This window comes from Amblyomma americanum, chromosome 6 (genome assembly GCF_052857255.1).
Source record: "Amblyomma americanum isolate KBUSLIRL-KWMA chromosome 6, ASM5285725v1, whole genome shotgun sequence".
Classification (NCBI taxonomy): domain Eukaryota; kingdom Metazoa; phylum Arthropoda; class Arachnida; order Ixodida; family Ixodidae; genus Amblyomma; species Amblyomma americanum.
Genome location: NC_135502.1, coordinates 32,430,540 through 32,451,139, shown reverse-complemented (window position 1 = coordinate 32,451,139; position 20,600 = coordinate 32,430,540). Strand labels below are relative to the sequence as shown.

The following is a 20,600-nucleotide window of genomic DNA, read 5'->3' as shown; positions in this document are numbered from 1 at the left end:
CAACTTCCTGGATGAATCTATACATCTTAACAGCGTCCCCTCAGAAATGGGCTGGCGCGGGGCAATCAACATTGTTTTTTTTTATATACTTCTCAAAACAATCTGTCTACGAAAAAGTACTATCTAGAAATTCTCCCTTCTTTAAATGCAAATTTTACTGCCTTCTATGCTATATGTTTAGTTCACTGTCCTTCTTTTAGGCCACAAAACCTCAACTGTTTTTTTACTGATGTCTGCTGCACATGCACTCACATTACTATTGTTATTTCTAAACTTGAGGGCCAGGGGTATAATGACGGTGTCTGCGTCGACGTAGGGATGGGTACTGTCCCATTGTAGCCGTAGCAAAACGTGGGGAGTTTTAACGCGACAGCGTTAAGGAGCTCGTATGGTAAAAAAGCCGGTGTCGTTGGCGTAGGCCGTGAGCGAAAAATTCCTCCTCCCCGTGAGCGAAAACTCCATCCTCCTCCTCCTCGCAATGTTCGCCACTGCCCCAACATATGGCGCGCCACTGCAGCGTCTCATAAAGTCAGTGACGAGCGCGCGCTCGTCACGTTCGGGCGCAGTGGGGCCGTGCGGGCACGCAGGAATAACGCGGTGAGCGGCGAAAAACGCAGCGCACATTCAAAGCGCGTTAATCATGAAGCTTGCGGCTTGCTGCCCGTTCGTTCGGCGCGGAAACGATGCTGCCGTTCGTGCATCTGGTTTGTCGAGAACGATGTGCCGACGAACTACGACTGCAACTTGAGTCCCGCGCGTTTCGGCAAGGCGCCTGGCAGCGCTTCTACGTGGTTTGCCGCTCCGCGCGTCCGTTTCACCGTACGTAGCAGAGCGATTTGTCTAACGGGCAAGGAGTCGCGCCGAGTGGGCGATGGCGTTCCGTGTACTCCCTGGCAGTGCTGCAACACGCTGTCGCGTTCCACTCTTAAAGGTGAACAAGGAACACGGTGAACAAGCGTCCTCTAATACTTTTTATATATTAAGCAAACGTTGCCTATCTGTCCTGATATCCGTTAAAATTCTTTTTGTAGCTTTGCGTTCCAAGACATCGTGAGTTACCTCATTTGAAACCTTGGAGCGCTGCTGTTTCAATCATAATTCGCTTAATATTATTGACATCCCACATCATGAGGCGCTGCTACAGCCGCACAGAATGAAATGATATTTTCCGCAGAGTTTCTAGGCGTAATAATAGGGGACGGACGCCGTGCCACGGAATTCGTGCCCACGTGTTAGAGAAACACATGTCTCGACAACATATGACGCACGCGTTGTCAAAAGGTTACTGAAATCATCAAGGTGAATCTATTTCATCCACGTTCATGCTTGCTCCTTCATTATCGTTTTTCGCTGTGGCGTCGGCCACTAATATGTAGGCAACCATTACCTTCGCATCTGACAACCTAAGTGGGCACCCACGCGGTTCATCACGGTTTCCTTGTTCTCTCAGAGAACGAGAGGCCAGTCGGAAGCTTGAAAAGTGGGGGCGTGATGTCGATTATTGCTTTCCACTGGAACCTCTTTTGAGTATATCTTATTTTGATCACTGATGATCGCACAATTTACTACATAAAGATGGGAAATAGTCTTCGGGCCACGGCGAGCGGTGGCCGCAGCTGACCAGAGCGCATCACGGCGTGTTCTTGAGCCAAGACCATAGATGAGGTAAAGGACGAGGCGCCTGATGTTGAAACCGGCGTTGGGCTCTTGTACATCTTTTCTTATTCGCAAGTCTGCCCCGCTGCTGTTATCGCTTTAAGCTGCCACGATCCGGCTGTCGGCGACTTGCTGCTGAGCGCAGTCGGTGCAGCGGCGCGGTTCACACTTCTGAACGCGCTGGGTGGCTTCACGTTCTACACGTGGCACTTGGTATGAGCTTTGGCAATAGGTTTACGAGTATTTATCGGTGAATATTTGTTGTTTGGAAATAGTTGCTTGTTGAATGTTTTGAATAAAGAATGCTACTGTAGCATTTTAAAAATAGACTGCAGAGCTGGTCCTGTATGTCCACGCCAGAGTTGTGGTAATGTCGAAAGTCAGGAAGTCTCTTGCGGATGCGTCGTAAGGAACGAAGGTATTCGTAATAGCAGTGATTTCGTCACGGAAGGCAACCATCGTGTTTCTGGTACGATGTGGGTATTCTTGGCTAAAGTTCGACAGCAGCACTTTTGCTTGCCTATTCCAAAAACAGACAATGCCCGTTGTGACGCAGGTTCCGCTTTCGAGTTGTATGTGCACATTCCCTTCGACGGCAGTTTAAATGCTCTTGGCAAACCCAACAGTGACTGAATCCATGATACCCGAGCTGCGTTGGACGCTTACCTTTCTCATAGGGCACAGTACGGGACCCGCGATAAAACGCTTTCTGCTGGCTCAGACTAACCGTAACTCCGTCGCCTGCAATAATATTTTATATTACATCGTTACGGAGGAGGTTCAACGGGACAAATATGCAGCGACCAGAGAGAGAACAGGATATGAGGAGGCTGATTATTTAATGTATAAACTGACTGATGCGTTTAACCAGCGCCGTTAGAATTTTGTTACGTATACTTGGCAAAATTTTGCAAATTTGTAAACTTAGTAATTCCAGTGCTTCATTTCCTTGAAGTAGATGACCATTGTCTCGTTTTGATGTTAAGCGTATCAGTGGAGGGGACAACGTCCGCATCCTTTTGAAGGGTGCAACCGAAAGTCTGCTTTACATCTCTTCTTAGCATGGGCGTACATTGGTCTCTCCATAAGGGAGGGCCGACGTTCATGGCAGTGCCCCTTCAAGTCTCTGGGCAGCAGGAAAAAATAGGGGACAAAATTTGCGTTCCCTCCCTCGCGACGATTGGGGAAGAGGGCACTGTCGTCCCCTTTCACCCCTTTTCTGTACGCCTATGTTTCTGTAGGTATCCCCTTGTTGCCAAGTGCTCGGCGTAGTTCTCAAACCATGCGCGCACTCGGCTTTGCATTGAAAAAGGATATGCCTTGATATCGTGCTGCCAGCCTTGTTAGCAAGCTTCCAGGTGAAACTGTTACAGCAGTTCTGCGTGGTGTTCGCCTTTAGAAGTCATAAAACAAGGCGTCACTTTGGTTGCTGTGAAACCAGCGCCGTATTTGTTGTAGTCACACTCACTGGGGAGTCTTCAAACTTTCTTTTCTAGGCAAGACGAAAACTTTGTGTCGCGACCTTGTATCTGGTGGCTCGCCTGATGCACTGCTCTCAAGTATACCATGGCCCAATGAAGACGGCCAGGAGTGAGTGGAACATGAACGCTACCAAGCAGCTCCACCAGATGTCATGTTGCGGTGTCGATGAGGAGACAGGCAAACGAAGGCTTCCGCAGCAAACAGTTCTTTGCTTAAACTTGTTCCCACAATAAAAAGGTAACTCGGCAGTTGTTGTGGTGGTGGTGAAAACATTTATTAAGCTATACAAGGGACATATGTTATGGTTAGGCTTAGAAAAGAGAACAACAAAAATGGCTATGCCTGTGTCACTTTCGTATAACAGGCTGAAGCCAATGAAAAATAAAAAAAATAAGGGCAAAAATTTTCCTTAAAAATTTAAAGAGAAAATGAAAAAAAAGGTTCTATCATCACCACCAGCGAATTCACGGCCAAGGGAGCGGCCAGCGGGGCAGTTTATTGTAGCGATAGCTACATTAAGGTAGGATTTCGAGCCTTCAGCGTGGCGGCGCCGCCACGCTGTCAAGTGGTGCGGAGCAGCTGCCGGCGGCGCGGCGCCGTGGCTGATCACGTGGTTCGTTACGGGACCAAGTCCACTTGGCCAGCTGTAGGTGTCGCGTCACTCCAGGTTTAACCAGAGCTAAACCACCGCCAACTTTTTTTTTTGTAGCGATAGCTACATTACGGTAGCATTTCGAGCCTTGAGCGTGCCGGCGCCGCCACCCTGTGGCTGCGCCGCCACGCTGTCGCGTGGTTGGTCACGTGGTGCGGAGCAGCTGCCGGGGGCGCGGCGCCGTGGCTGATCACGTGGTTCGTCACGTGGTTGGTCACGTGACTAAGTTCCACTCGGCCATCTGTAGCTATCGCGTCACTCCATGTTTAACCAGAGCGAAACCACTGCCAATCTTTTTATACAAGGGACAGCAGCATGCTTGGATCAGCCCGTAAGCGACCGGTCCTTGCAAGCACTAGGTGGAGGTTCCTAGTTTAGGACCCCAGTGGCGGTGGCCGCCGCCTGAACGCGCCAGACTAAAGCTTGTTGGGCCTGTAAACGTTGTGGCAGCCGAGCAGGGTCTCCTGCCAGTCCTCCCGGGTTTGGTTGGGGAAGGGGCGAATAGCCGGGTTGAAAGGGCAGGCCCAGACCATGTGATAGGTGTCCGAAGACACCGCTCTGGAGTGCGGGCAGCTGCCGCTAAATGAGTGGTCAAAATGTTTTAGGGCTGCAGGGCACAGCAATCTATTGGTAAGAAGGCACAGAAAGAGCCGCTCACCCGCTTTCTTGAGGCCTTTACATAGGCGGGGGTAAAGGCGATGACTATCTTAGTAGTATGTCTTAATATGTTTGAAGGTATAGGCCGGATTAAAATCAGGTTCCTGATCGGGCGGTAAGGAGAATACAGCCCGGGGAGAGAGCGTGCGGGCAGCTGCTTCTGCTGCTTCGTTTCCTGGCAACCCCTAATTAGCAGGGGCCCATATAAGGTAACGGTGTGCGGGGTCCGTATCCTGTATGCAATATAGGTAGATTCGATAGGCTAGGAGGGGAGTCCAGCATTGTTAGAGGTTGCAACAGGTCCCTCGCTAGTCGGTGATTACGTATTTTGAATCGGAATGTGAGGTCGCGAGAGCAAGCGCGCCCTCTTCAGCGTGTGTTGCACTGCGGGCTCTGAAGTTATAACAGCAACTTGGCGGTGGCGGTTGTGCGACGGTGGCTGGGTTATCGGTTGAGAATGTGTGCTGGTGTAGGCTTTGCCCATTTTAATCGACATCAAACTTTCGATGTAAGGTCTTAAAAATGCTGACAACAAAATGCAGCATAACAGGCATTGATGAGCATAATCGTGATTGTTCCAGGGCGTCCTACTTAATAATGTCATAAGGTCATGAGCCAGATGATGCAAATGCAGGAAAGGGAAGAAAGAAGCACGGGAATTCCAGCGCAATACTTACGAAGACATTTTCGTGCCACAAGGTCGAAATATTCTTCATCTTGGCATACACATTGAAAGCCACCATTTGGGAGGGCTTTACAATTCGTTCCTTTTCCACAAATTCGATCTCCATATGCCATGCACGAATCTGCATTGGTGTATAAACGTAAAAGTAGAAAGTGCATGATAATCCAAGTAAATAAACGCGAAGCAGTTAGTAAAAAGAGACTTTCTACAGCATAGTCATGTATCTAAGATAATACCCAATCACAGAACTAAAACAAGCCCTCTCTTGTAATAACGAAACGTTGTTTTCCAGCATATATTATGGCCAGCATCTAAGATTTGACATAAGGCAAATTTTGCTGGAGTTGCATCGTTAGATTACGGTAAATTCTTATGACATTAACGCTAACACGAGTAAATGAGTTATCGCAAAAGGCAGCTTGCCAGTGAGGTCATGAATGCAGTGTATAGCGCAAAAACATTTGGTGTATATTCTATGAAATAGGAGGTGGAAAAGTATGTAAATTATAGAACTCATTGTATGTCCAAAACCGAGGGCATATTAGCTGATATGAAGCGTTTGCTAGGTCAGCTAATATTCACACGAGTTCTCTATTGAGCCGCAGTACTCGGGTTCGAAACAACGCTGCGGCCGAGCTTCGATGGAGGTGAAACGCAAAAGCCGCCCGGGTGGCGTGTGATAGTGCAGGTTAAAGATCCCAGGTCGAAATTACTTTCTTCCTTTCTTCGTTCCCTTCCTCATTTATCCTTTCCCTTAAGGCGCGGTTCGGGTGTACACCGAGTTATTCAAGACAGTTACTGCGTCATTTACTTTCCTCGAAAACCAATTCAAACAATTTTTTTGCTTTATTTTTCGTTCCTGGCGCAAAAGCTTTGCCACTTCCGTTGTTGTCTGCTTTTTTTGTTTTGTTTTTGTTTTTTGTTTTTTTTAATTCATTTTGTAGAACATAAGTTCTAATCAGTGAATGTGCATTTGCATATGTGTTTTTCATGTGATTTTGTTTGTTTATTTTCCTTTTCTGATGACCCAAAATTTGTTTGGCTCACAATATGCAATGCTGCTTGCCGAAGTGTAGTAATTAATTTTTTGTGTGATGAATTTGCATTGGGGGGCCGAGGCCCCGTCAGGCGTTGTTACGCCTTTAGCTTCGCCCCCCCCCCCCTTCGACATGTTCTAAAAAACAAATAATGGAAAAAAATTTTTTTGCTACCACTTCCAGCTCGGGAATGCAATGCGACATGCAATGCTTATTAATGCGAAAGCATTGGAGAATTGGTTTTTGAGGAAATGATATGGTGCAATAATTGTTTCGCATATGTCGGTAGACACCGGAGGGAGGCGGAATAAATTTTATTAGGCTTTTCCGTCGTCGTTAGCCCACTTTAGCCACAGGCGGCCTCCATGAATTGGCGAGCTCGAGTATGCAATACTCGATATTGGCTTGTACTTGTTTGTCTTCACTTCGTATCGTCTTTTCCCAGCTGTCAGCCGGGGGATATGGCAGGAGCTTTCTGGGGGGGTGGACTTCCCTCGCATCCCTAGAGAAAATGGTCGTCATCTGCGTTATGGGATTGTAGCGAAAGCTACACTACACTTTCCGGAGCGATTTCGCCTGTCTTGGCCATCTGCTCTTAGTACGCAAGCGCGAGTTTCGCCGCAGGTGCGCCGCGCATGACATCACAGCTGCGCTGCCACCGCGACCGCCGCCGACTCCGCCGCCTCGCACTTCCACCGTTGCGTGTTGACGCCAAGAGGGACTCGATACACGAACGCGGAGCTGAACGGACGTGCCTCGCATGGGCTCCGTGCTTCTCGACTCCATTCCACCGGAATTCCTCATTCTTTCTTCAAGAAACTTAACCAACGCATTCGTGATGGTGGGAAGACCCGTTTTACACCTTCGGAGCAAGATTCCGTCCACTTGTATTTTGGACCATTTTCTGCTGCACCACGCCGCCGACGCGATAAGCCCAGCGCGTGGCGCTGTGCTGCGTTCTTCGCCACATCTGTGGCAATCGCTGCCCGGCTGCGGACACGTTCGCAGACCTCCAAGCCGCCAACATAGAATACCAAGTTGAAGGCGTCTCCATTACCCCTGGCGAGCTTGCAGCCGACTCATGCTGAGTACGTGCCGTGAATGCACACCATGCAGCCGCGGCACACCAGCCCACCGTTCCCCATCGCCTGCCTCGAACGCATCGACATCTCCTCCACCATCCAACACCACCTCCTGTACTGCCACTTTATGTCGTCACGCTCCCCTCCGTCGCCTCCCAGCGGAGGACTTCAAAATCGTCTTCAGACCAGGAGGGGGCTGGACCTCCACACTACCGCCAACGGAGCCATGCTACAAACCTTCTGCGCCCTTGCCAACATCGACTACGCCACCGCCCGCACTGCCGACCATGTAGGGATCAAGCCGTACAACTACTCCCTCACTGTGAGCACCCCATCTGAGCCGCGCGCTCGTCTCTATCTCCAGGTCTCGGAACTCCGCCTGGGTCCCATTTCTTATCCACTGTGTGCCTACATAGCCGCACCCAACAACGCCCTCCGCGGCATCATATATAACGCCGTGGACTCCCAAATTCAGGAAGGAATAGTACAAGACCTCCAATCAATGAATGTCAACACCCCTACGCCATCGCCGAAGCGCGCCAGATGGGGCGTTAAAAATTCATCTTCATCACCTTCGTCGTAACCACCACCCTACCCAGCACCATCGTCTTTAACTGCGGGATCTACCGATGTCACTCATTCCACTCAAAAGCCGAGGCATGCACGAACTTCCAAGTTCCAGGCCACCATGCGTACGTCTGTACGAAGCTCAAGTTCGCCCTCTGCCACCACTGCAGCAAGGCCCACAAGGCAGTCGAGGCCACGACCTGCGTCTCCTGCTGCATCCTGTGCAAGGTGGCCCACGATAGCGTTTGTCGCTGTAAAAACTTACCCACGCATGTTGGTTGGCCTAAGTGGAATGCGCATTTTTCGTTTGCCTTGCAGCTTGCGGTCTTCTTGTCATCTTCTGAGCATTCAGCTGTGAAAAACGTGCAAAAATAAACAGGGCTTTTGCTTTTCTAACCAAGATGATAAGCTTACAACAGAATTTAGTTGTGGTCATGATGTGAATTTAGCAGGTGATGACGATAGTATAAGAAAGATTAAAAATTTGAATACTGGATAGCGTTTGTCGCTGTAAATACCCACGCATGTTGGTTGGCTTAATTGAAATGTGCATTTTTCGTTTGCCTTGCAGCTTGCGGTCTTCTTTTCATCTTCTGAGCATTCAGCTATGAAAAAGGTGCAAACATAAACAGTGCTTTTGTTTTTCTAACCAAGATGATAAGCTTACAACAGAATTTAGTTCTGGTCATGATGTGAATTTAGCAGTTGGTGACGACGGTATAAGACGGTAGATTTAAATAATAGGTAACGTTTGTCGCTGTAGCTGCTTACCCGTGCATTTTGGTTGTCCTAGGTGGAATGTGCATTTTTCGTTTGCCTTGCAGCTTGCGGTCTTCTTTTCATCTTCTGAGCATTCAGCTATGAAAAAGGTGCAAAAATAAACAGTGCTTTTGTTTTTCTAACCAAGATGATAAGCTTACAACAGAATTTAGTTCTGGTCATGATGTGAATTTAGCAGTTGGTGACGACGGTATAAGACGGTAGATTTAAATAATAGGTAACGTTTGTCGCTGTAGCTGCTTACCCGTGCATTTTGGTTGTCCTACGTGGAATGTGCATTTTTCGTTTGCCTTGCAGCTTGCGGTCTTCTTTTCATCTTCTGAGCATTCAGCTATGAAAAAGGTGCAAAAATAAACAGTGCTTTTCTTTTTCTAACCAAGATGATAAGCTTACAACAGAATTTAGTTTTGGTCATGATGTGAATTTAGCAGTTGGTGACGACGGTATAAGACGGTAGATTTAAATAATAGGTAACGTTTGTCGCTGTAGCTGCTTACCCGTGCATTTTGGTTGTCCTAGTTGGAATGTGCATTTTTCGTTTCCCTTGCAGCTTGCGGTCTTCCTTTCGTCTTCTGAACATTCAGCTGTGAAAAAGGTGCAAAAATAAACGGTTCGTGTGCTTTTCTAATCAAGATGAGAAAATTACAACAAAATTTAGTTCCGGTCGCGATGTGAATTAAGCATGTGATGACGACGGTATAAGAAATATGGTAGATTTGAATACTGGATAGCGTTTGTCGCTGTAAATGCTTACCCAGGCAAGTTGGTTGGTCTAGATGGAATGTGCATTTTTCGTTTGCCTTGCAGCTTGCTTTCTTCTTTTCGTCTTCTGAGCATTCAGCTGTGAAAAAGGTGCAAATATAAAAAGTTCGTGTGTTTTTCTAATCAAGATGAGAAGCTTACAACCGAATTTACTTCTTATGAGGATTTAAATACTGGATAGCGTTTCTCGCTGAAAATGCTTACCCACGCATGTTGGTTGGCCTAGGTGGAATGTGCATTTTTCGTTTGCCTTGCAGCTTGCGTTCTTCTTTTCGTCTTCTGAGCATTTACCTGTGAAAAAGGCGCAAAAATAAACAGTTCTTGTGTTTTCCTAATGAAGATAAGCTTAAAACAAAATTTAGGTCTGATCATGATGTGAATTTAGCATGTGATGATAACGGTATAAGAAAGTTTATAGATTTGAATACTGTATAGCGTTTGTCGCTTTAAGTGCTTACCCACGCATGTTGGTTGGTCTAGATGGAATGTACATTTTTCGTTTGCCTTGCAGCTTGCGTTCTTCTTTTCGTCTTCTGAGCATTTATCTGTGAAAAAGGCGCAAAAATAAACAGTTCGTGTGTTTTCCTAATGAAGTTAAGCTTACAACAAAATTTAGTTCTGATCATGAAGTGAATTTAGCATGTGATGATAACGGTATAAGAAAATTTATAGATTTAATACTGGATAGCGTTTGTCGCTTTAAGTGCTTACCCACGCATGTTGGTTGGTCTAGATGGAATGTGCATTTTTCGTTTGCCTTGCAGCTTGCGTTCTTCTTTTCGTCTTCTGAGCATTTATCTGTAAAAAAGGCGCAAAAATAAACAGTTCGTGTGTTTTCCTAATGAAGATAAGCTTACAACAAAATTTAGTTCTGATCATGATGTGAATTTAGCATGTGATGATAACGGTATAAGAAAGTATATAGATTTAAATACTGGATAGCGTTTGTTGCTTTAAGTGCTTACCCACGCATGTTGGTTGGTCTAGTTGGAATGTGCATTTTTCGTTTGCCTTGCAGCTTGCGTTCTTCTTTTCGTCTTCTGAGCATTTATCTGTGAAAAAGGCGCAAAAATAAACAGTTCGTGTGTTTTCCTAATGAAGATAAGCTTAAAACAAAATTTAGTTCTGATCATGATGTGAATTTAGCATGTGATGATAACGGTATAAGAAAGTTTATAGATTTGAATACTGTATAGCGTTTGTCGCTTTAAGTGCTTACCCACGCATGTTGGTTGGTCTAGATGGAATGTGCATTTTTCGTTTGCCTTGCAGCTTGCGTTCTTCTTTTCGTCTTCTGAGCATTTATCTGTAAAAAAGGCGCAAAAATAAACAGTTCGTGTGTTTTCCTAATGAAGATAAGCTTACAACAAAATTTAGTTCTGATCATGATGTGAATTTAGCATGTGATGATAACGGTATAAGAAAGTATATAGATTTAAATACTGGATAGCGTTTGTCGCTTTAAGTGCTTACCCACGCATGTTGGTTGGTCTAGATGGAATGTGCATTTTTCGTTTGCCTTGCAGCTTGCGTTCTTCTTTTCGTCTTCTGAGCATTTATCTGTGAAAAAGGCGCAAAAATAAACAGTTCGTGTGTTTTCCTAATGAAGATAAGCTTACAACAAAATTTTGTTCTGATCATGAAGTGAATTTAGCATGTGATGATAACGGTATAAGAAAGTTTATAGATTTGAATACTGGATAGCGTTTGTCGCTTTAAGTGCTTACCCACGCATGTTGGTTGGTCTAGATGGAATGTGCATTTTTCGTTTGCCTTGCAGCTTGCGTTCTTCTTTTCGTCTTCTGAGCATTTATCTGTGAAAAAGGCGCAAAAATGAACAGTTCGTGTGTTTTCCTAATGAAGATAAGCTTACAACAAAATTTAGTTCTGATCATGATGTGAATTTAGTATGTGATGATAACGGTATAAGAAAGTTTATAGATTTGAATACTGGATCGCGTTTGTCGCTTTAAGTGCTTACCCACACATGTTGGTTGGTCTAGATGGAATGTGCATTTTTCGTTTGCCTTGCAGCTTGCGTTATTCTTTTCGTCTTCTGAGCATTTATCTGTGAAAAAGGCGCAAAAATAAACAGTTCGTGTGTTTTCCTAATGAAGATAAGCTTACAACAAAATTTAGTTCTGATCATTATGTGAATTTAGCTTGTGCGGTATAAGAAAGTTTATAGATTTGAATACTGGATAGCGTTTGTCGCTTTAAGTGCTTACCAACGCATGTTGGTTGGTCTAGATGGAATGTGCATTTTTCGTTTGCCTTGCAGCTTGCGTTCTTCTTTTCGTCTTCTGAGCATTTATCTGTGAAAAAGGCGCAAAAATAAACAGTTCGTGTGTTTTCCTAATGACGATAAGCTTAAACAAAATTTAGTTCTGATCATGATGTGAATTTAGCATGTGATGATAACGGTATAAGAAAGTTTATAGATTTGAATACTGGATAGCGTTTGTCGCTTTAAGTGCTTACCCACACATGTTGGTTGGTCTAGATGGAATGTGCATTTTTCGTTTGCCTTGCAGCTTGCGTTCTTCTTTTCGTCTTCTGAGCATTTATCTGTGAAAAAGGCGCAAAAATAAACAGTTCGTGTGTTTTCCTAATGAAGATAAGCTTAAACAAAATTCAGTTCTCATCATGATATGAATTTAGCATGTGATGATAACGGTATAAGAAAGTTTATAGATTTGAATACTGGATAGCGCTTGTCGCTTTAAGTGCTTACCCACGCATGTTGGTTGGTCTAGATGGAATGTGCATTTTTCGTTTGCCTTGCAGCTTGCGTTCTTCTTTTCGTCTTCTGAGCATTTATCTGTGAAAAAGGCGCAAAAATAAACAGTTCGTGTGTTTTCCTAATGAAGATAAGCTTAAACAAAATTCAGTTCTCATCATGATATGAATTTAGCATGTGATGATAACGGTATAAGAAAGTTTATAGATTTGAATACTGGATAGCGCTTGTCGCTTTAAGTGCTTACCCACGCATGTTGGTTGGTCTAGTTGGAATGTGCATTTTTCGTTTGCCTTGCAGCTTGCGTTCTTCTTTTCGTCTTCTGAGCATTTATCTGTGAGAAAGGCGCAAAAATAAACAGTTCGCGTGTTTTCCTATTAATATAAGCTTACAACTAAATTTAGTTGTGATCATGATGTGAATTTAGCATGTGATGATAACGGTATAAGAAAGTTTATAGATTTGAATACTGGATAGCGTTTGTCGCTTTAAGTGCTTACCCACGCATGTTGGTTGGCCTAGATGGAATGTGCATTTTTCGTTTGCCTTGCAGCTTGCGTTCTTCTTTTCGTCTTCTGAGCATTTATCTTTGAACAAGGCGCAAAAATAAACAGTTCGTGTGTTTTCCTAATGAAGATAAGCTTAAAACAAAATTTAGTTCTGATCATGATGTGAATTTAGCATGTGATGATAACGGTATAAGAAAGTTTATAGATTTGAATACTGGATAGCGTTTGTCGCTTTAAGTGCTTACCCACGCATGTTGGTTGGTCTAGATGGAATGTGCATTTTTCGTTTGCCTTGCAGCTTGCGTTCTTCTTTTCGTCTTCTGAGCATTTATCTGTGAAAAGGGCGCAAAAATAAACAGTTCGTGTGTTTTCCTAATGAAGATAAGCTTACAACAAAATTTAGTTCTGATCATGAAATGAATTTAGCATGTGATGATAACGGTATAAGAAAGTTTATAGATTTGAATACTGGATAGCGTTTGTCGCTTTAAGTGCTTACCCACGCATGTCGGTTGGTCTAGATGGAATGTGCATTTTTCGTTTGCCTTGCAGCTTGCGTTCTTCTTTTCGTCTTCTGAGCACTTATCTGTGAAAAAGGCGCAAAAATAAACAGTTCGTGTGTTTTCCCAATGAAGATAAGCTTAAACAAAATTTAGTTCTCATCATGATATGAATTTAGCATGTGATGATAACGGTATAAGAAAGTTTATAGATTTGAATACTGGATAGCGTTTGTCGCTTTAAGTGCTTACCCACGCATGTTGGTTGGTCTAGATGGAATGTGCATTTTTCGTTTGCCTTGCAGCTTGCGTTCTTCTTTTCGTCTTCTGAGCATTTATCTGTGAAAAAGGCGCGAAAATAAACAGTTCGTGTGTTTTCCTAATGAAGATAAGCTTACAACAAAATTTAGTTCTGATCATGATGTGAATTTAGCATGTGATGATAACGGTATAAGAAAGTTTATAGATTTAAATACTGGATAGCGGTTGTTGCTTTAAGTGCTTACCCACGCATGTTGGTTGGTCTAGTTGGAATGTGCATTTTTCGTTTGCCGTGCAGCTTGCGTTCTTCTTTTCGTCTTCTGAGCATTTATCTGTGAAAAAGGCGCAAAAATAAACAGTTCGTGTGTTTTCCTAATGAAGATAAGCTTACAACAAAATTTATATCTGATCATGATGTGAATTTAGCATGTGATGATAACGGTATAAGAAAGTTTATAGATTTGAATACTTTATAGCGTTTGTCGCTTTAAGTGCTTACCCACGCATGTTGGTTGGTCTAGATGGAATGTGCATTTTTCGTTTGCCGTGCAGCTTGCGTTCTTCTTTTCGTCTTCTGAGCATTTATCTGTGAAAAAGGCGCAAAAATAAACAGTTCGTGTGTTTTCCTAATGAAGATAAGCTTACAACAAAATTTATATCTGATCATGATGTGAATTTAGCATGTGATGATAACGGTATAAGAAAGTTTATAGATTTGAATACTTTATAGCGTTTGTCGCTTTAAGTGCTTACCCACGCATGTTGGTTGGTCTAGATGGAATGTGCATTTTTCGTTTGCCTTGCAGCTTGCGTTCTTCTTTTCGTCTTCTGAGCATTTATCTGTGAAAAGGGCGCAAAAATAAACAGTTCGTGTGTTTTCCTAATGAAGATAAGCTTACAACAAAATTTAGTTCTGATCATGATGTGAATTTAGTATGTGATGATAACGGTATAAGAAAGTTTATAGATTTGAATACTGGATAGCGTTTGTCGCTTTAAGTGCTTACCCACGCATGTTGGTTGGTCTAGATGGAATGTGCATTTTTCGTTTGCCTTGCAGCTTGCGTACTTCTTTTCGTCTTCTGAGCATTTATCTGTGAAAAGGGCGCAAAAATAAACAGTTCGTGTGTTTTCCTAATGAAGATAAGCTTAAACAAAATTTAGTTCTGATCATGAAATGAATTTAGAATGTGATGATAACGGTATAAGAAAGTTTATAGATTTGAATACTTTATAGCGTTTGTCGCTTTAAGTGCTTACCCACGCATGTTGGTTGGTCTAGATGGAATGTGCATTTTTCGTTTGCCTTGCAGCTTGCGTTCTTCTTTTCGTCTTCTGAGCATTTATCTGTGAAAAGGGCGCAAAAATAAACAGTTCGTGTGTTTTCCTAATGAAGATAAGCTTACAACAAAATTTAGTTCTGATCATGATGTGAATTTAGTATGTGATGATAACGGTATAAGAAAGTTTATAGATTTGAATACTGGATAGCGTTTGTCGCTTTAAGTGCTTACCCACGCATGTTGGTTGGTCTAGATGGAATGTGCATTTTTCGTTTGCCTTGCAGCTTGCGTACTTCTTTTCGTCTTCTGAGCATTTATCTGTGAAAAAGGCGCAAAAATAAACAGTTCGTGTGTTTTCCTAATGAAGATAAGCTTAAACAAAATTTAGTTCTGATCATGAAATGAATTTAGAATGTGATGATAACGGTATAAGAAAGTTTATAGATTTGAATACTTTATAGCGTTTGTCGCTTTAAGTGCTTACCCACGCATGTTGGTTGGTCTAGATGGAATGTGCATTTTTCGTTTGCCTTGCAGCTTGCGTTCTTCTTTTCGTCTTCTGAGCATTTATCTGTGAAAAGGGCGCAAAAATAAACAGTTCGTGTGTTTTCCTAATGAAGATAAGCTTACAACAAAATTTATATCTGATCATGATGTGAATTTAGCATGTGATGATAACGGTATAAGAAAGTTTATAGATTTGAATACTTTATAGCGTTTGTCGCTTTAAGTGCTTACCCACGCATGTTGGTTGGTCTAGATGGAATGTGCATTTTTCGTTTGCCTTGCAGCTTGCGTTCTTCTTTTCGTCTTCTGAGCATTTATCTGTGAAAAGGGCGCAAAAATAAACAGTTCGTGTGTTTTCCTAATGAAGATAAGCTTAAACAAAATTTAGTTCTCATCATGATATGAATTTAGCATGTGATGATAACGGTATAAGAAAGTTTATAGATTTGAATACTGGATAGCGTTTGTCGCTTTAAGTGCTTACCCACGCATGTTGGTTGGTCTAGATGGAATGTGCATTTTTCGTTTGCCTTGCAGCTTGCGTTCTTCTTTTCGTCTTCTGAGCATTTATCTGTGAAAAAGGCGCGAAAATAAACAGTTCGTGTGTTTTCCTAATGAAGATAAGCTTACAACAAAATTTAGTTCTGATCATGATGTGAATTTAGCATGTGATGATAACGGTATAAGAAAGTTTATAGATTTAAATACTGGATAGCGGTTGTTGCTTTAAGTGCTTACCCACGCATGTTGGTTGGTCTAGTTGGAATGTGCATTTTTCGTTTGAGTTGCAGCTTGCGTTCTTCTTTTCGTCTTCTGAGCATTTATCTGTGAAAAAGGCGCGAAAATAAACAGTTCGTGTGTTTTCCTAATGAAGATAAGCTTACAACAAAATTTAGTTCTGATCATGATGTGAATTTAGCATGTGATGATAACGGTATAAGAAAGTTTATAGATTTAAATACTGGATAGCGTTTGTCGCTTTAAGTGCTTACCCACGCATGTTGGTTGGTCTAGTTGGAATGTGCATTTTTCGTTTGAGTTGCAGCTTGCGTTCTTCTTTTCGTCTTCTGAGCATTTATCTGTGAAAAAGGCGCAAAAATAAACAGTTCGTGTGTTTTCCTAATGAAGATAACCTTACAACAAAATTTAGTTCTGATCATGATGTGAATTTAGTATGTGATGATAACGGTATAAGAAAGTTTATAGATTTGAATACTGGATAGCATTTGTCGATTTAAGTGCTTACCCACACATGTTGTTTGGTGTAGATGGAATGTGCATTTTTCGTTTGCCTTGCAGCTTGCGTTCTTCTTTTCGTCTTCTGAGCATTTATCTGTGAAAAAGGCGCAAAAATAAACAGTTGGTGTGTTTTCCTAATGAAGATAAGCTTACTACAAAATTTAGTTCTGATCATGATGTGATTTTAGCATGTGATGATAACGGTATAAGAAAGTTTATAGATTTGAATACTGGATAGCGTTTGTCGCTTTAAGTGCTTACCCACGCATGTTGGTTGGTCTAGATGGAATGTGCATTTTTCGTTTGCCTTGCAGCTTGCGTTCTTCTTTTCGTCTTCTGAGCATTTATCTGTGAAAAAGGCGCAAAAATAAACAGTTCGTGTGTTTTCCTAATGAAGATAAGCTTACAACAAAATTTAGTTCTGATCATGATGTGAATTTAGCATGTGATGATAACGGTATAAGAAAGTTTATAGATTTGAATACTGGATAGCGTTTGTCGCTTTAAGTGCTTACCCACGCATGTTGGTTGGTCTAGATGGAATGTGCATTTTTCGTTTGCCTTGCAGCTTGCGTTCTTCTTTTCGTCTTCTGAGCAAATATCTGTGAAAAAGACGCAAAAATAAACACTTTGTGTGTTTTCCTAATGAAGATAAGCTTAAATAAAATTTAGTTCTGATCATGATGTGAATTTAGCATGTGATGATAACGGTATAAGAAAGTTTATAGATTTGAATACTGGATAGCGTTTGTCGCTTTAAGTGCTTACCCACGCATGTTGGTTGGTCTAGATGGAATGTGCATTTTTCGTTTGCCTTGCAGCTTGCGTTCTTCTTTTCGTCTTCTGAGCATTTATCTGTGAAAAGGGCGCAAAAATAAACAGTTCGTGTGTTTTCCTAATGAAGATAAGCTTACAACAAAATTTAGTTCTGATCATGATGTGATTTTAGCATGTGATGATAACGGTATAAGAAAGTTTATAGATTTGAATACTGGATAGCGTTTGTCGCTTTAAGTGCTTACCCACGCATGTTGGTTGGTCTAGATGGAATGTGCATTTTTCGTTTGCCTTGCAGCTTGCGTTCTTCTTTTCGTCTTCTGAGCATTTATCTGTGAAAAGGGCGCAAAAATAAACAGTTCGTGTGTTTTCCTAATGAAGATAAGCTTACAACAAAATTTAGTTCTGATCATGAAGTGAATTTAGCATGTGATGATAACGGTATAAGAAAGTTTATAGATTTGAATACTGGATAGCGTTTGTCGCTTTAAGTGCTTACCCACGCATGTCGGTTGGTCTAGATGGAATGTGCATTTTTCGTTTGAGTTGCAGCTTGCGTTCTTCTTTTCGTCTTCTGAGCATTTATCTGTGAAAAAGGCGCAAAAATAAACAGTTCGTGTGTTTTCCTAATGAAGATAACCTTACAACAAAATTTAGTTCTGATCATGATGTGAATTTAGTATGTGATGATAACGGTATAAGAAAGTTTATAGATTTGAATACTGGATAGCATTTGTCGATTTAAGTGCTTACCCACACATGTTGTTTGGTGTAGATGGAATGTGCATTTTTCGTTTGCCTTGCAGCTTGCGTTCTTCTTTTCGTCTTCTGAGCATTTATCTGTGAAAAAGGCGCAAAAATAAACAGTTGGTGTGTTTTCCTAATGAAGATAAGCTTACTACAAAATTTAGTTCTGATCATGATGTGATTTTAGCATGTGATGATAACGGTATAAGAAAGTTTATAGATTTGAATACTGGATAGCGTTTGTCGCTTTAAGTGCTTACCCACGCATGTTGGTTGGTCTAGATGGAATGTGCATTTTTCGTTTGCCTTGCAGCTTGCGTTCTTCTTTTCGTCTTCTGAGCATTTATCTGTGAAAAAGGCGCAAAAATAAACAGTTCGTGTGTTTTCCTAATGAAGATAAGCTTACAACAAAATTTAGTTCTGATCATGATGTGAATTTAGCATGTGATGATAACGGTATAAGAAAGTTTATAGATTTGAATACTGGATAGCGTTTGTCGCTTTAAGTGCTTACCCACGCATGTTGGTTGGTCTAGATGGAATGTGCATTTTTCGTTTGCCTTGCAGCTTGCGTTCTTCTTTTCGTCTTCTGAGCAAATATCTGTGAAAAAGACGCAAAAATAAACACTTTGTGTGTTTTCCTAATGAAGATAAGCTTAAATAAAATTTAGTTCTGATCATGATGTGAATTTAGCATGTGATGATAACGGTATAAGAAAGTTTATAGATTTGAATACTGGATAGCGTTTGTCGCTTTAAGTGCTTACCCACGCATGTTGGTTGGTCTAGATGGAATGTGCATTTTTCGTTTGCCTTGCAGCTTGCGTTCTTCTTTTCGTCTTCTGAGCATTTATCTGTGAAAAGGGCGCAAAAATAAACAGTTCGTGTGTTTTCCTAATGAAGATAAGCTTACAACAAAATTTAGTTCTGATCATGATGTGATTTTAGCATGTGATGATAACGGTATAAGAAAGTTTATAGATTTGAATACTGGATAGCGTTTGTCGCTTTAAGTGCTTACCCACGCATGTTGGTTGGTCTAGATGGAATGTGCATTTTTCGTTTGCCTTGCAGCTTGCGTTCTTCTTTTCGTCTTCTGAGCATTTATCTGTGAAAAGGGCGCAAAAATAAACAGTTCGTGTGTTTTCCTAATGAAGATAAGCTTACAACAAAATTTAGTTCTGATCATGATGTGATTTTAGCATGTGATGATAACGGTATAAGAAAGTTTATAGATTTGAATACTGGATAGCGTTTGTCGCTTTAAGTGCTTACCCACGCATGTTGGTTGGTCTAGATGGAATGTGCATTTTTCGTTTGCCTTGCAGCTTGCGTTCTTCTTTTCGTCTTCTGAGCAAATATCTGTGAAAAAGACGCAAAAATAAACACTTTGTGTGTTTTCCTAATGAAGATAAGCTTACAACAAAATTTAGTTCTGATCATGATGTGATTTTAGCATGTGATGATAACGGTATAAGAAAGTTTATAGATTTGAATACTGGATAGCGTTTGTCGCTTTAAGTGCTTACCCACGCATGTTGGTTGGTCTAGATGGAATGTGCATTTTTCGTTTGCCTTGCAGCTTGCGTTCTTCTTTTCGTCTTCTGAGCATTTATCTGTGAAAAGGGCGCAAAAATAAACAGTTCGTGTGTTTTCCTAATGAAGATAAGCTTACAACAAAATTTAGTTCTGATCATGATGTGATTTTAGCATGTGATGATAACGGTATAAGAAAGTTTATAGATTTGAATACTGGATAGCGTTTGTCGCTTTAAGTGCTTACCCACGCATGTTGGTTGGTCTAGATGGAATGTGCATTTTTCGTTTGCCTTGCAGCTTGCGTTCTTCTTTTCGTCTTCTGAGCATTTATCTGTGAAAAGGGCGCAAAAATAAACAGTTCGTGTGTTTTCCTAATGAAGATAAGCTTACAACAAAATTTAGTTCTGATCATGAAGTGAATTTAGCATGTGATGATAACGGTATAAGAAAGTTTATAGATTTGAATACTGGATAGCGTTTGTCGCTTTAAGTGCTTACCCACGCATGTCGGTTGGTCTAGATGGAATGTGCATTTTTCGTTTGCCTTGCAGCTTGCGTTCTTCTTTTCGTCTTCTGAGCACTTATCTGTGAAAAAGGCGCAAAAATAAACAGTTCGTGTGTTTTCCTAATGAAGATAAGCTTAAACAAAATTTAGTTCTCATCATGATATGAATTTAGCATGTGATGATAACGGTATAAGAAAGTTTATATATTTGAATACTGGATAGCGTTTGTCGCTTTAAGTGCTTACCCACACATGTTGGTTGGTCTAGATGGAATGTGCATTTTTCGTTTGCCTTGCAGCTTGCGTTCTTCTTTTCGTCTTCTGAGCATTTATCTGTGAAAAAGGCGCAAAAATAAACAGTTCGTGTGTTTTCCTAATGAAGATAAGCTTACTACAAAATTTAGTTCTGATCATGGTGTGAATTTAGCATGTGATGATAACGGTATAAGAAAGTTTATAGATTTGAATACTGGATAGCGTTTGTCGCTTTAAGTGCTTACCCACGCATGTTGGTTGGTCTAGATGGAATGTGCATTTTTCGTTTGCCTTGCAGCTTGCGTTCTTCTTTTCGTCTTCTGAGCAAATATCTGTGAAAAAGACGCAAAAATAAACACTTCGTGTGTTTTCCTAATG

General features: G+C 41.7%; 1 protein-coding gene and 5 long non-coding RNA genes across 6 annotated transcripts in view; all 6 read right to left on the bottom strand.

Annotated features, from left to right (window-relative positions):
- The window catches only part of LOC144136568 (uncharacterized), a 73,566-nt gene extending 63,666 nt beyond the window's left edge, over window positions 1-9,900 (bottom strand). Inside the window, exons 1-9 of the mRNA XM_077668975.1 lie at window positions 9,819-9,900; window positions 9,565-9,651; window positions 9,353-9,439; window positions 9,096-9,182; window positions 8,843-8,929; window positions 8,590-8,676; window positions 8,337-8,423; window positions 8,084-8,170; window positions 5,125-5,253 (exon numbers count right to left, since the gene is read on the bottom strand). Coding sequence (XP_077525101.1) covers window positions 5,125-5,245 — 121 coding nt within the window. The 5' untranslated portion in view covers window positions 5,246-5,253; window positions 8,084-8,170; window positions 8,337-8,423; ... (4 more) ...; window positions 9,565-9,651; window positions 9,819-9,900. The remainder of the gene's footprint in view (window positions 1-5,124; window positions 5,254-8,083; window positions 8,171-8,336; window positions 8,424-8,589; window positions 8,677-8,842; window positions 8,930-9,095; window positions 9,183-9,352; window positions 9,440-9,564; window positions 9,652-9,818) is intronic.
- A 1,437-nt stretch (window positions 9,901-11,337) lies between these two features.
- LOC144136571 (uncharacterized) lies at window positions 11,338-11,923 on the bottom strand. Its single transcript, XR_013315635.1, has 3 exons — window positions 11,842-11,923; window positions 11,589-11,675; window positions 11,338-11,428 (listed from the first exon to the last, which is right to left on the bottom strand). It is a non-coding gene; the product is annotated as an uncharacterized LOC144136571 (long non-coding RNA).
- A 424-nt stretch (window positions 11,924-12,347) lies between these two features.
- On the bottom strand, window positions 12,348-13,957 carry LOC144136572 (uncharacterized). The gene is made up of 3 exons (XR_013315636.1): window positions 13,870-13,957; window positions 13,616-13,702; window positions 12,348-12,434 (listed from the first exon to the last, which is right to left on the bottom strand). It is a non-coding gene; the product is annotated as an uncharacterized LOC144136572 (long non-coding RNA).
- A 923-nt stretch (window positions 13,958-14,880) lies between these two features.
- On the bottom strand, window positions 14,881-16,488 carry LOC144094639 (uncharacterized). Its single transcript, XR_013306534.1, has 4 exons — window positions 16,407-16,488; window positions 16,153-16,239; window positions 15,899-15,985; window positions 14,881-14,971 (listed from the first exon to the last, which is right to left on the bottom strand). It is a non-coding gene; the product is annotated as an uncharacterized LOC144094639 (long non-coding RNA).
- Window positions 16,489-17,423: 935 nt separating this feature from the next.
- LOC144094637 (uncharacterized) lies at window positions 17,424-18,017 on the bottom strand. The gene is made up of 3 exons (XR_013306532.1): window positions 17,930-18,017; window positions 17,676-17,762; window positions 17,424-17,508 (listed from the first exon to the last, which is right to left on the bottom strand). It is a non-coding gene; the product is annotated as an uncharacterized LOC144094637 (long non-coding RNA).
- Window positions 18,018-19,708: 1,691 nt separating this feature from the next.
- LOC144094638 (uncharacterized) lies at window positions 19,709-20,295 on the bottom strand. Its single transcript, XR_013306533.1, has 3 exons — window positions 20,214-20,295; window positions 19,961-20,047; window positions 19,709-19,793 (listed from the first exon to the last, which is right to left on the bottom strand). It is a non-coding gene; the product is annotated as an uncharacterized LOC144094638 (long non-coding RNA).
- Window positions 20,296-20,600: the final 305 nt, after the last annotated feature.